The 14,542-nt window shown below is 35.8% G+C and overlaps 1 protein-coding gene across 1 annotated transcript in view; it reads left to right on the top strand.

The window, feature by feature from the left end:
* PPFIA1 (PTPRF interacting protein alpha 1) overlaps window positions 1–14,542 on the top strand; it is a 59,795-nt gene that overhangs the window by 28,005 nt on the left and 17,248 nt on the right. Inside the window, exons 11-21 of the mRNA XM_050896951.1 lie at window positions 122–205; window positions 799–930; window positions 3,310–3,372; window positions 4,659–4,753; window positions 4,988–5,120; window positions 5,778–6,001; window positions 6,400–6,634; window positions 9,581–9,610; window positions 10,423–10,574; window positions 11,347–11,519; window positions 12,318–12,411. Coding sequence (XP_050752908.1) covers window positions 122–205; window positions 799–930; window positions 3,310–3,372; window positions 4,659–4,753; window positions 4,988–5,120; window positions 5,778–6,001; window positions 6,400–6,634; window positions 9,581–9,610; window positions 10,423–10,574; window positions 11,347–11,519; window positions 12,318–12,411 — 1,415 coding nt within the window. The remainder of the gene's footprint in view (window positions 1–121; window positions 206–798; window positions 931–3,309; window positions 3,373–4,658; window positions 4,754–4,987; window positions 5,121–5,777; window positions 6,002–6,399; window positions 6,635–9,580; window positions 9,611–10,422; window positions 10,575–11,346; window positions 11,520–12,317; window positions 12,412–14,542) is intronic.

Here is a 14,542-nt window from a genome sequence, read left to right as displayed (position 1 = left end):
ATAAATGGCAGTTGCGCAAAGCATGTTAGATATATTATTGTGCTTCAATGTTTCTATGCTTTTGAAACCTTTTTTTAAAAAAAAAAAAAAACAAATTCTAATTTTGCTTTCAAATTGACAGGCTGAGGAGAGACATGGCAATATAGAGGAACGACTGAGACAGATGGAAGCACAGCTAGAAGAAAAGAATCAAGAACTGCAAAGGGTACCGTACATATTGTTGGCAAAGATACAAAGCTGAAAGAAAGAATCTAATCCCCTTCATGGCTGCCTACCATTCAGCAAAGCTGTTTTTATTTCTCATCTCTAAAATAAAGCCGGAGTTTAGGCTGGCTGATAGTTGGGAGATTTGAGCCACTGAACTATGGCTAACCTTAAACCTTAAGAAAAAGCTGAAAGTCTCCAATGAAAGGTTGAAAGTATGTTTGGAAATAACTAATTGCTAGTCATACTTTCTGATGAGGAAGACAGATCAAAAACTTGCCAAATTAAATGACTACAGAAGAATTGGTTCATAGGTTATAAATAATGGAATTAGTTCTGAAATCTGCTTTTTCTTGAAGTATAAGATCAGATTTTCAAGCTTCTGATCTTGGAGCAGTTATTGAAGTCTTAAGTGTCCCTTATACTCCCTTACAGAGTCACGGAGGTACATGCAGTATTCCTTATTCCTTTGGAAAAATATTTCTATTAAAGAAAATGCATTTGGATTAAAGAAAGCTTACTGTTTTTGCAACCTGGAAATTGTTATAGACATTGTAAATTTTAAGTTATTTCAGTAGCTTTTATGTATCTTAGGCTAGACAGAGAGAGAAGATGAATGAAGAGCATAATAAACGTTTGTCAGAAACTGTTGATAAGCTTCTGTCTGAATCTAATGAAAGGCTCCAGCTTCATCTCAAGGAAAGAATGGCTGCCTTGGAAGATAAGGTAACAAGTCGCATTCCAGCATATACATTAATTAGATGTTCAACATTCTGTAGTGATTTGTGTATTTTGCAATGTGTGTGTAACTCCAGTAAATAAATACTAAATCCTTATTAATAAGTAGTTTCTGTTAAGGCTGTTTTCTCATGTGGATTTTGAAAATATGTTCTTAAAATTCATTTTTTTTTTGAGGTTGTCCCTGGGCATGGTACTACAGTGTTGAGAAGGCATCTTTTAAGAAGCTTTATCCTTTCCTAGTTGACTGGTGTGGACTGCATAAATAGGCTCATCCAGTGTAATACAGGAAGTTTAAAGAATTAGGACCAGAACTTTGACCTTTTCAGTTCAGTTTCTTTTATTTCCCACTGCTTTTGTCTGTACCAGTTACCCTGAGTCATTGTGGGATTCTTGCAAGTTGAAACGATCTTGCGTTTACTTCCCAGGTAGATCATTTTGAGACAAGTTAAATGAATGTAAGTGGGCTGTTCCCTGTGTTGTCAATGCACATCTTGGAGCTTTCCTCTGTATTCAATTCATCTTCTAACTTGTGACCTACTTTACTGTGTTTCTTTCCCTTCTGCTTTTGGATCTAGGTCCTGACAGATTTTTCTTCCATGTGTGCCTTTAAGTTAGATTCCCTTATTCTGCATTGAACAAAGCAGTGTCTTCTGAAGTAGCACTTTGCTTGATGCTGACTTTGAATTGCTTTGTCTTGGATGAAGAAAATATTTGATTTCTTTTACTGGAGGGTGAAATGACCATCTGGGGAAATGTTTCAATAAAAGCTGAGTGGCTTTTGTTTTAAAGTCATGGCAATAAAATGCTTCAGTTGCAATATATAATGACGTATTTAGACTTTTAATAAATGTTTGCTTTCTCTTGCATTCATGTCAACTCAGTTCTCATCCCTAAACCATCAGTCAGGTATCTGACATGTCCTTCCAGAATTCCAGGACTGTGCTCCCCTCAGATCATTACAAAGATTTAATTTGTTCTTTTCCCTGCTTTTGCGCTCTCGGAGCTGGGAGGAATCGAGTAGTGCAGAACAAATGTAGCTCCTACTGATTCCCATCCTTTGAGTTAATGATAAAGGTGCTTATCATCTGGCATCTAAGGCTGCAAACTTTGTCTTGTGTTTTTTAGTTAACATCACTATTTTCAAGATCACCAACTGCTCCTAATACTTCAGAAATTCTTATTATGGGCCTCGTTACGACATCAACAAGGCTGCTCTAACAGTCTTTATAAATTTAATTTCTGAGAAACAGCTGACTGCATTTTTTTTTTTTTAAATGCTTGCATATTGTGGGAGTGTCTTAGGGTTGACCCTAACTCCCCTTTACCTTCCAAACCCTAACTACGTTCATGAATACTGAGGAAAATCTAGTTGTCCTTCACTGTGAGTGACAGCTTCTAGAAAAGTATTCTTGCTGTGGCTTCCAGCTCATTCTTTTATGATAAGTTGGGAAGAAACATGCAGGTAAAATTTTAAGACTTTCTTCTGATCACCTGGGCTTTTTTCCCCGGAATGATTTGTTTGTTCACGTATGAAACTTTATTTGCGTCTTAAATGTGTAATAATGGTATTACTTACCTTAAGGAACTGTGTTTAGCAGAACTTTTTGGCAATGGTGGAAAAGGAAAAGAAAGTGACCCAGTTGTAAGTTTCCTATTAGCAGGGGGAATCTTTGATTTCCCCCCCCCGCACCCCCTTGGTATCACATCCTACAGTCAAATACAACAGTTGAAAGACTTTTTGATTGTTGTAGCCCTCAAATGTTTCTTAATTCTCAGATGATTCTTAGTCTGAATTTGGAAACTGCTTTGAGTAGAGATTGTAATAGTCATAAGTATTTATATTTACTGGAGTTGTTTAGAAGTCATGGTATAACTGTAAAGACGACAGCTCTGATGTTAATGAAGGCTCTTAAGTCAGTGAGTGTTGCAGTTCTGGAGGTACAGTACGTCCAAGAAATTACTGTATAGTAATTTTGTAGGTCAGGCAAGTGAAAATAAAATGAAAACCTAATGATAACAGCCAGTAATTCCTTAATAACCACTCAGTGAATTACTTTGGATTATTTTACTTGCTTAATTATTCCTTTTTTTTTTCACTAGTTTTGTCAAACAGAGCTTTAAAAGGCTGGTATTGGTATTAAATTTTTGTGGAACTTTTACTAAATCCATTATTTAGAGGGCTGTACACCTGAAAGGATAAACCTTCAACTGTAATCAAAGTGAAATGATGTAAGCGATAAAGTATCTGTAACTTAAGATGCATCTGTATAGTGTTGACTGAATTTTTTTGATACTCATATTGGTTATGGTTTAAGAGTTGAAAGCCTTTATAAGTAACATAAGTTGTGATACATTTTGTTTTAGAATTCACTACTTCGAGAAATTGAAAATGCAAAAAAACAAATAGAGGAACTTCAGCATGAAAAGGTACAATACACATTTCTGAAATGTTATACTGGAAGATAATTGCTGCATTGCTACATAGCAGGACCAGATTTGAATTCCCCCATAAAACTTAACATAACCTGGTCTATTTAAAAGTAGGGAGCTGTTATTGCTCATTTTATGGTACTGTGTGCCTCAGTTTTATGATGATTTTGTAGGTAATACATAGCTTTTTACTCAAAGACTTAAAACACTTCTGAATACGTAAAGTGGCTGGATATATTGGCAATTTGCCAAAGTTTGCAGATCGTGTAGGATTTTTATACTGTTGTACATATAACCCTGAACAGTAAAAAGAAAAGAGAAATACTTCTAATGTTGGGTATTTTCCCATAAGTTTTTTCTTAAAACATTGAGTATCATGAAATGCTTGTTAAAAATTTTTTGAAGTTTTAAGAATTGGGGGGCAGGGAGAGAAATGTTTATTAGACTTGGCTGCTCCTTTGCAATAGCAGCTGTCTTGTGTATTGCTTGTCCTGGAACGGACAAGCTCCTTTCTTGAATAATAGTGATGGGGCCCTTCATTTCTTTGCATCCTTCAGCAGTGGCAATTGATTTTGTGGTCACACTATCTGTTCTGAAATAATATTTGTTATTGCTTATTAAATCACAGGTGTACTGCATCTCCCCAAATCATTCTAGTAAGTAGCTAGGCCAAACTGTGGAGGCTGTGCTTCTCTAATAAAATGAAGAATGCATTCTGAATATTTTGCAGAATGTGCTTTGAATTTTTTTATGTGTAGGCCAGCAGTTTCCACACAAGGCACAGATGTTCATCACCAGCCACTTTTTATTAGTCTTTCGTTGTTTTCTCATTCATTGGATTTCTCCGTTGTTAAATTCTGAGTTTCTAGAGCATGTAAAAATGTCCAAGTTAAAAGCGAATGCATTTAGAACCTTTTGTGCACAGAGCTTGAAAAATCTTCTTGTTTCGTATTAAATATTATCACTTAATTATAGTAAAGTTAGTAATATGTGAATTTTATTTAGTAGCTGTTTTAAAAATATATATTGTCATTACCTAGAGTCACAGTGTAGAGAGGCAACAGAATTAATCTTGGATGCCCTTTTGTGATGGTGCTGTATTGTGTGTAGCAAAAACTATTTTTATGTTTTACATCATTGAAGGATAGGTTTTAAAATCTGTTATTTCTGAGTTTCATAGAAATGAGATCAAAAAACTAAATGTTAGTTTATAAATCAGTATTTGACACTGATTTATTTTTTTAATGCATATTGTTATGTATTTTATCTATTTATTTTTACAGGATCAGCTTGTATTAAACGTTGAAGCATTAAGGGCTGAAAATGACCAAGTGAGACTCAGAGCAACATCACTTCATCATAGGTACCAGCACTTACAGTTTTTTGCTAATTTCTTTAAAGTCACTTTGCTAAATGTAACTTTGTCTATTATAACTGAAAATACTTTAGTCATAGCTGTAAAACGTATTCTTTATAGAGCATATAAAGCAGTTTTTATACTGCTTAAAAAATAGGCACTGGTGGGACAAGAGGAATCATTTGGGTGGGTTTTTTGGTTTGCTTCCCCCTTCCCCCTAGCTTCATACGGATAAAATGTTTCTTCATGTTCTAGCCGACCAGATTTCAGATACCCTATGACATCTTCATCTGTGGCTGACAGTCATACAGACTCCTATGGCACCTCGTCAGTGTTAAGGCGTCCCCAGAAAGGACGTTTGGCAGCTCTCAGAGACGAACCTTCAAAGGTAATAGAACTCTGAAATAAAAATAAAAATAAAACTTTGGCAACAAAATAGTTTAGATGAGGCTAGTCTATTGCAAGGAGTTTTTAGAATAGGAGTACATAGCAATAAACGGCTAGATTTTATATATCCTGTTTTGCTAACTAATGCACAGCAACTAGTCTTTTTAATTGTTAGCAAATAATTGCAAAATTATGGTTTTGAAGACCAATTTGTTTTAAGTATGATAAGCCTGTAAAATATAATTTGAAACAGTCCTACTTTTGTGTCTATACACTAATCTAACATGTTACTGTTCTGCAAGCAATTTCAAGTCCCTTTCAGGACACATAAGTTCTCATTATATAAAGCTGATTCCAAAATTCTCATTGGATTTGATAGCAAAATTCTACTGTAATTTATAGCATATATAGCCAAGATATGTGACATTCTCATTTATTCAGTGGGGCTGTCCATTTTTAAATTTGACTTAACTGTAAGATGCGAAGTTTTCTACATTATAGTTTTTTTTACATTTCTCTAAACATTGCTGTCTTGATGGATGCATTCAGCATGTAAGTGGGCTTTTTAAAAATTATTTTAAACAACTTGAAAAACAGTAGAAATGTCATGTTTTTCCCATTTGAGTTTGGATTTTTTTTTTTTAATTAATTCTCTTAGGTTCAAACTCTGAACGAGCAGGACTGGGAGCGAGCCCAGCAAGCAAGTGTATTGGCAAATGTGGCACAAGCATTTGAAAGTGATGTTGATGTGTCGGATGTTGAGGATGACAGGGAGACTATATTCAGTTCAGTTGATCTGCTGTCCCCAAGTGGTCAGGCTGATGCTCAGACTTTGGCCATGATGCTTCAAGAACAGTTGGATGCAATCAACAAAGAGATTAGGTATGGTCTATCTGCTGCTAAGGTCTTGATAAAAATGAATTTCTGTGATGCTAGAAATCCTTTTTGTGTGGTTACTTGGAAAAAGATGGTTGCACATTCAGTTTCCTGGGGGGGGTTGACAGAAGTAACTAGTTTGCTTATGCCTAAGTACTCTTTCCAGGTTCTCTGCCTTCAGTCCCATTTATGGAAGGGATTGTGTATTACTAGTTTGACAGAAACCCCTGCATGGTGGTAATAGCAGTAACATTTACTGCTTTTTTCAGACTGGATTAGAAGATTTTTTCAGTGTGGCTGCTTTGTCTGATAAGTACTGCTTCTTTCTAATGCCCGAGTCAGCCATTCTGTTTATATGGTACTTGTTTGAATGTCATGTTCCTTTGAAACTTCTTTTCTTTTAGACTTATACAAGAAGAAAAGGAAAACACAGAGCAGCGTGCAGAGGAGATTGAAAGCAGAGTGGGTAGTGGAAGTTTGGATGCCCATGGCCGATTCCGGTCCATGAGCTCCCTTCCTCCTCCCTATGCAAGTGGTTCACTTGCTGGTTCCTCCCCGCCTGGCAGTGGCCGCTCCACCCCAAGGCGGATTCCACATAGTCCAGCTCGGGAAGTGGACAGACTAGGTATCATGACGCTGGTAAGTATCCATTAACTTTAATTTTTCGGAAGAGTGTTCCTTTTCTCTAGGAAATGGGTTGTTTGATTTTCCCTTCCTCTCCTTCTTACTGAGCTGTATTTTTCCTTTCTCTAGGTTTTTCTACTGCTTCCTTTCAGCTTCTATAAAAAGTGTAAGATACAGTCTTAATGATTAGGAAAAATGTTCAGAACTCAAGTCTATTATTTGGTCAACATCTCATGCCTAAGTATTCCTTCTGTTGTTATGGTCTTTCTCCTGACTCCTCTTCCTAGAAGAAATAATGTTTTCTTTTCAACCCCTAGCAGTCCACTATTCCACTAAACATTCAACTAAAAAATGATTTGCATATATTGCATTAATCTTGAAGATTGTGAAGGTATCACAGCTGTTTTAATATTAATGAGTGCTAGTGTCTTGTTTTAGCCTATAAAGACCGGCAGGTAAAAGAAGTAACAGTTAGACTTAGTAGCTGATGCAGTAGTAGTTTGGACTTAGCAGTTCAGCGAGTAGAGAAAGATGGATCCATTCTTTTGACATTCATATGACTGCTTAGAAAAATTAATCCTTCTAGGAGCTGCTTTATGCATGTAAGCCTATCTGTAAAAACAAGATACAAGTTTTCCACTTTCTTGTTTTTACATAAATGTTAAGCAAACCTAACAGTTTCTCATATTTGGGATACCTTTCACTAAGGAGCATCTTGGATACAGGTATTTATTTGCAAGCACTCTTCAGGAAAAGCTCCTTCTCTAATTTAGTTCTATATACATTACCTTGTCTCCAGATTTGCATATGCATTTGGAAATTGTGCTTACTAGTTGTACATGCAACACCATACTTACTGTACCTTATTGTTTTGGATTACTGTACTTGTATCATGCCTATACCATACCAATCAGTAGACAAGGAATGCCATCCATCACTGTCAGAGCAGGTGGACTGGAAATGACTGATTTGGCTCATTTAGGTCTCTTATAGGAATGTTTAAAAACAAGTATTTCAGCTAACTACTTTTGCTGGCTTTTTAAAATGAATGTGTAAGTGTACCAAAAAGTCCATTTTTTTCATAAAAAGGAATCATTTTGCCTTGCTTGAAATTTTTTTTTTTTAAAAATCATTATACTAGTTCTAGCCATATATCCAGGGTCAAGCACACTTCTTTTACAGAAACTAACAGATTTCAAAATGTGGAGTGCTTTATATTCTAACGTTTCACAGTAATAAGTAGTTAAGCTAAGTACTGCTCTTACAGAAAACTATATACAAATTTAAGTAGCTATTTTCACAAAACCTAGACCAGAAGAGTGTGTCTTGTGTTAAAATCTAATGTAATTGAACAAAAGTAAACTGTAAGTTGACTTTAGATCATAAGAATTGTGAATTAAAGGCACTTGATCCATTGTTTGCAGTTGCATTTGTCTGACGTTTTTGTACCTGGCAACTGATTTGTGAAAGCTTTTGTGAAAGTACGAAAACAAGAAGCTATGCTTCTAGAGTAACAGAACAAAAGCTTTCTAGAAACTTTTGGAATGGCTATTATGAATTATCATACTGAATGAGTTCTTGTGGATTTTTTTTCAATGTGTTAATAGAAAGTTGCATTAGTTTATGAGCATGATGGCAACATTAGCTTAATGCTAACTGCAGTAGTGGTGTTAGCAGTTCAGTTAGCTGAAAACCCCTCATGATTAAAATTAATTAAAAAGCATCAACATGATAAATTGTGAAACCTACAGCTCTCTTGAACAGTTCTTGTGGACAGTTTTCATTCCACATGGTAAACATTTTCATTTTTATGGGTTATCAGATTTAATAGAGGAAAGATCCAGCAAGGGTAAAATGAGCCTGCTGTGCTTTGTCAAAGAACTTGGGGAGGGACTAGATGATCTTTAAAGGTCCCATCCAACCCAAACCCTTCTTTGATTCTATGAATTTACGATGTATTAACATAGTACTCTACAGTCAGATTGAACAAAACTTAACATATTAATGCTGCATAGTTTGCATGTATTCTAAGTAAAAATGATTAAAAGTTGTCATTTGTGGGAAGGAAACGACAGACAATTCCCTAACTTCAAGGGGACTGACTTTATTTTTGGTTACAGCCTTTTGAAATAATTTGTCGCCAAATGCAATGATAACTATTAAACAAATTATCTAAATTAAACTTTTGTCAGCATTGGTCTGAATAACTTAGCTTGTTTATGTAGCTCAAGGTTACTGCCTTGCTCTGTGCACTGGCAGAGGTGTGAAGTACCTAGGAGGTGAGATACAGTGGCTTCTGGAGTGGATGGAGGATAAAATAAAACCGGTGGTAGACTCTTGCTCAAACGTTCCAGCACTTTAAACTTAGTAAAAAGAACAGGATACTGTTACTGTATAGAAATCAGCTATTGTTGGCACTCTGTCTTTCACAGTTATTAAAGTATGGCTGCTTTTTATGCTATGTAGGAAGCAACTGCAGAAATGCCCAAGGTGTGAGAAGGAACTAGTGCAGACAACATATTAAGCCTGCTATGGCTACTCATGTAGGTTATATAGTTCAAGGCAAGTCCTTGACATGTGACTGGAAATCTTCTCACCTTTTAAAAGCAACACCTTATGCCCCCATGTACTTTACTGTTTTTCATGCTGAAAATAATGCACGTTTTGTGTGCTAATTTGCCTATGGTACCAATATATTCAAGTATCGACGGTACTTTTGTAGATAACCAACTATAAGTCTTGATTATTTTTTTTCTTCCTTTTCCCCTCTTCAGGGATACATTTACGTAATCTGTGATTTGAAGAGTACTTCGTACTCTGTATCTTTCTCTGTGCCATTGCTGTAATTGTTATTTATATTCTCCCTAATATGTTTTGTCTGTACTAGTTGTTTCAATCTGTGCTACAGTTTACAATAAATACAGCTTTTCCAAATTTCTTTTCTTTGCATGCATCTGTCAGCCTAGTGATTTAAGGAAACACCGTAGAAAGGTAAAAATCTTTAGTTTATTTACCGGTGTGCCCCTTCGTCTCCTTCCCTGTCCCCAAACTCATTGATGGATAACAGGAACATAAAAAGAAGTATTGGCAGGGTAACTGTATAATAAAACAAGATTATATGCTCTCTGATATTAAACGTAAAATGGTTTATCATCTTAACAGAAGTGTGGGTTTCTTTTGTGTTTTGTTTTGGTTTTTTTTTGTTTGGCTTTTTTTGCTGGTGTGGGGGACTGTTGTGTTGCTTTCTGTTTGCAACCACTATTTTGCAGTCTTGATGAAACAATATTTTATTTTAAAGATCTGTTAGTGCACACACAAATAAGTCTTATTCAGTTATTCAAACTTTGAGATAAGCCTTAGCGACAGGTATGTAGAAACTGACTTCATAGAATTGGTAATCTTGCTAATGATTGTCTAAAGACATAACTGTGAGAATCGAGATGCCTTGTTTTCACAGGACTCTGGTTTTCTGTCTCTGCACTTGCTTAAACTGAAGTCAGGTATATTGCTTTTATGGTGCTGAAGACATTACTTTAGTTCTTAGCTCTATGAATGAATAAAAGATGAGTGCTACTTGCTCATTTCACTAGCTAAGACTGAAATTTAGTAGTTTGTCACTGAAGGTAACAGAAAATCCAGAAAGAAGTCAAACAGTAGGGAACTGCAGGATCCTAAGGGCAAGAGTAATCCTTTAACACTGAAATAATTGATTTTTCCTTTCAGTATTTTGTGTAACATTGATATTGCATTCATGTTTTGGCATTTCCAACGAACCTCTCAAGTTTCCATTCATTTTCCATTAGTCTCCAGCTTCTAGAGAAGAGGTACGAGATGATAAAACCACAATAAAATGTGAGACATCACCACCTTCTTCACCTCGCTCTTTGCGTTTGGACAGAGTCCAAAAAGGAGCATTGCATACAGTGAGCCATGAAGATATCGGGGACATAAGAAAGTAAGTAGCTGTGAATAAGTCAGACCTACCAGGAACTTAGTATTTCAGGTTATCAGAATAAAATCCTAAAAATGCAAAGCTGTTCAGCCTATAGGGTTTTAGTCTAGATATTGAAGTGTTTCTCAGAAGTGTATGAACAGATAAATGGGTGATTATGTTACATAAGCAGTAAGAATACAGATTTTGTTAATGATCAGAAATGGCTTTATGTGAAGAATTCTTCTGGTACTCAAGGTCTGCATTAAGTTTGCTTCGGAAATGCAAGATGTACAATTCCAATCTTTCATAGACTGGAATTTAGCTATAAATTCAGAAATAAGTTGCAAAATTACCATCACTTTGACAGATGTTCTTTTCAAAGTGCCTAAGTATCTGGGATGGATTCCACTCAAGTATTTCAAACTTCCATTGTCTGACTCAATTTGTCAGGAACTTGTGTTGTCAACTTTGGCCTCTCTGAATTGCACTTTAAACACTTTCATTCTTGTTTCTTAAAAAAGTAAGAATTGACTTGTTACATGCTATAGTATATAAATATTATATCCCTTCCTCTCTTACATGATTTAGTTGTTTCCACTGTTTTTTCTGTTTAATGACCTGTATTTTAGTAGATAAGTTTCTTTTCATGACTCATGAAAAGCTGAAATTAGATGTCATTAATGAGTTACTATGCTTTTGTTAACTTGCAGAGAAACCTGAACTTGTCTCTCTCTATGTTATGCCAGTGAATTTGTTGTATGTGTGCTCCTTTATGACTCCTTTTTTTGTAAAGTTCAACAGGCTCACAAGATGGGCAAGCAAGTAATCCTAGTAGCAGTAATAGTAGCCAAGATTCCCTTCATAAAGCCCCCAAAAAGAAGGGGATCAAATCCTCTATTGGCCGCTTGTTTGGCAAGAAAGAAAAGGGACGACCTGGACAAACAAGCAAGGAAACATTAGGACAAGGTTGGTTTGTTGTTGGTTTTTTTGTGGGGTGGGTTTGTTTTTTTTTTGCACAGAGAGAGGGAGAGTGAAAGACTGAATTTTATGATGTATGCCTCCATATGTGCATATTTATGACTGATTACTTTGATGTACAGCATTTTTTGGAACTAGTGACACTGAATCTTCTGGTAAGTCCTTTTATGAGTGTAGGATGCAAGTTCAGCTAGTCAGGTTTGCTGTCTTTTAGTCTCATGTAGCTGGGTTATTGAACCTTAATGAACTGTTATGGCTTGTTTTGTGAAGCAAAAATTTCAACTGTATCTCGGAAGTGAAAGAGGCTTTTGTTAGTATTGACACCAACAGTCATGTCTTCACTTTCTACGCAAAGGAACTCCCTTGAAATGAACCCAGCTGGCTTAGTAAATGCTACGGTTACCTTTCTCTCTTGTGTAATTCTTTGCATAAAGCAGTATCCTTGATGTTGACACCAACCATAAGTGATATGGGAACACTGATAATTCATCTTACAGGTGGTTGAAACACAAGGTTCTCTGTGTGACTCCAGCTGGTTTTAGACAGCACCTATTTGAGTCCATACCAATCTGATTTTCCTATTTTTATACACCATTTTGATGAGTATGTATTCAGCTAGAAAATGGATAGGTAGGCTTTGGAGGTTTGGCTTTGTACGTTTCTGATCAGTAATATTACAAAGGATTTTAAATACTTTTGTTCAGGAAAGCAGTAGTGATTTTTGGGTTACAACTGGCCAAAATTGAGAAGATAACAAGACTGGTTTTTGGTTTGGTTTTTTTGTAGTTGGCATGGCAGAAGCAGATAGCTCCTCTCAGGATGCATTAGGTCTCAGCAAGCTTGGAGGTCAAGCAGAAAAAAACAGGAAAATGCAGAAAAAGTAAGTTATCAAATATTTTTAATCCTCTGTTAAGGTACTGCTTTGTTTAAAAATGTTTAGGTTTTTTGTTTTGTCTTCAGGTATTTTTGCCTAGTATGGTGCTATGGCTAATAAGCTTCTGTAGAATTTTTTTTTACTATTTTTTCCCAGAACATTAATAGTTGCATAGGTCGTGGTAAGTTTGAAATGAATTTCAGTGCTGAAAACTTACTGTTGAAATGCTGTAATAAACTTGGAGATAAAAGTGGACTCTTATCAAACCCTCCCTCAAATTTGTTATATTTAATACCTGCTTTGGCTTTAATTCATTTGGAAGATTTCCCAAAGTTGCCTTTGGCTGTTAGTTGCTCCAGAGTGTGAAAGAGTTGGCAGAGTGAAAGCATGAGATGTTCTGTACAGACATCCTTCTGTATGCATTTGCTGGTTCCTTTCTAGCAGGTGACTCTGAAAGTCTTTCCTTTTGTGTGGCAGCTGCTAACTGCTGCTGTGTTCACTAATTTTTTCACTTCTGTTTAAGGTTGTCTTGGCATTTTGTCTCACACATTTGAACAGCTGAAATCTTTTTTCCTTGCACCATATAACCCTGATTTCCTCTTTTTTTTAATAAATTGTGACTATTTCCTTTTTTATGGCAGCTTTTAGATGTGCAGTTACCTTTTCCTAGTCATGAGAATTTTTTCAGTGTGTGTCCAAGAAAATCTTTAGTTTACTGTTCAGCTTTTGAGTATCTGTTGCATGCTTTGTTGTTCCCAGACTTGGAAGAGATGAAGTAAAGACTATAATCGTAGGTAAAAAATAGATACTGCTGCTAGTAGAAATCTTGACTTGATGCTTATATGGTAATACAGGAAACACTCAAATTTATGTAAGTAGGATCAGGCATTCTTTGCATTTTTCCACCCAAAGCTGAGCCATATACCTTGAACTTTTGTTGCTTCTGTTCTGTTCAGCTGTCTTCACTCTGTGTCAAAAAAGCTGACCAAGATCAGACATGTCTTGCTTTTTTACTTGCCTTCTGAAGACGGAATAGTGAATGTTGAAAAGAAAGTGTGCTAATTTTCTCTTAGTGAGGATTTCTTGCAGTACCTAAGTTCTATTAACAAATAAGAATAATGCCTGGTGACTGCTAATGAAAACCAGCAGTGTGTTGGTTTGAAAAGTCAGAATGGAATGTGGTTTTGTTTGTGTAACAGAATGCTCAGCTGTTTTTCTTCAGACTGTTACACTGAAGGCAATCATACATTATTATGATCTGGTATTTTCCCTTTTCTACAGAGCTTTAAAGTCATACCACATCTTGGTTGAATAAATAGTTTTAGTCTGGTTGTATCTAAATAGTGGTAGGCCTGTTCTTTGAACAATATAGAGCTTTCTCAATACTGGCAACAAATTTCATTCTAGAGTGAAACAATCTATACTGTCTTGCTTTAATAAATGCAAAAAATGCAGTTGCAGATAAATCATGACTTTTTTTGTAAACATTCTGCCTTTTAAAAATTTACTGGTATTACTTAATGTATACCTCATGGCTGCATGTTGTTGGTTGCTTAAAAGGCAAGCGTCGATATTAGACGAATGAAAACTTAGTTTGAAATTGCCTTGCCTAGCTATTAAATGTGGGTACGTGCTTATTCACAGGAAGGTATCTATGGTTCGGATATTTCAGTGAAAGTAGGTATGAAACAAGACTGTGTTGATGAAGATATGTATCCTAATGTTTAGTTTTATTACTCTTACTGCTGAGAGCAACAGCAAGGCCCTTTGAACTTCCATGAGAAGCAAATCGACCATTTTAAAAATCCCAGCAAGATACTTTAATCCAGCTGTTTCAGAATCCTGACAGGTATTCTGAACATAGGAAGCAATATTATCACAAAGTGTCAAAGATCCCTTGCTGCCTTCTTGAGATGCTCAGTATCAAAAAGAAAAAGTGGTAAAGCTGCTCTGAATTGCTTTTCACTTTGATATTGGAGGAGGGTGGGGTTAAAACAAGTTCTTAAGGCTGGCTGTTCACTTATAAAATCTTGTATTCGGCAAAAAGAATTCCAGTTACCTGAATGCTTGGAACAATGACAGCTAGTTCTATTTATAGTTGTCTCTAATCCCTATTTGCTTGCTTATCTTTCTGATT

The sequence above is a fragment of the Gymnogyps californianus genome, chromosome 5 (genome assembly GCF_018139145.2).
Source record: "Gymnogyps californianus isolate 813 chromosome 5, ASM1813914v2, whole genome shotgun sequence".
NCBI lineage: Eukaryota > Metazoa > Chordata > Aves > Accipitriformes > Cathartidae > Gymnogyps > Gymnogyps californianus.
This window is presented reverse-complemented; position numbering and strand designations above follow the sequence as displayed.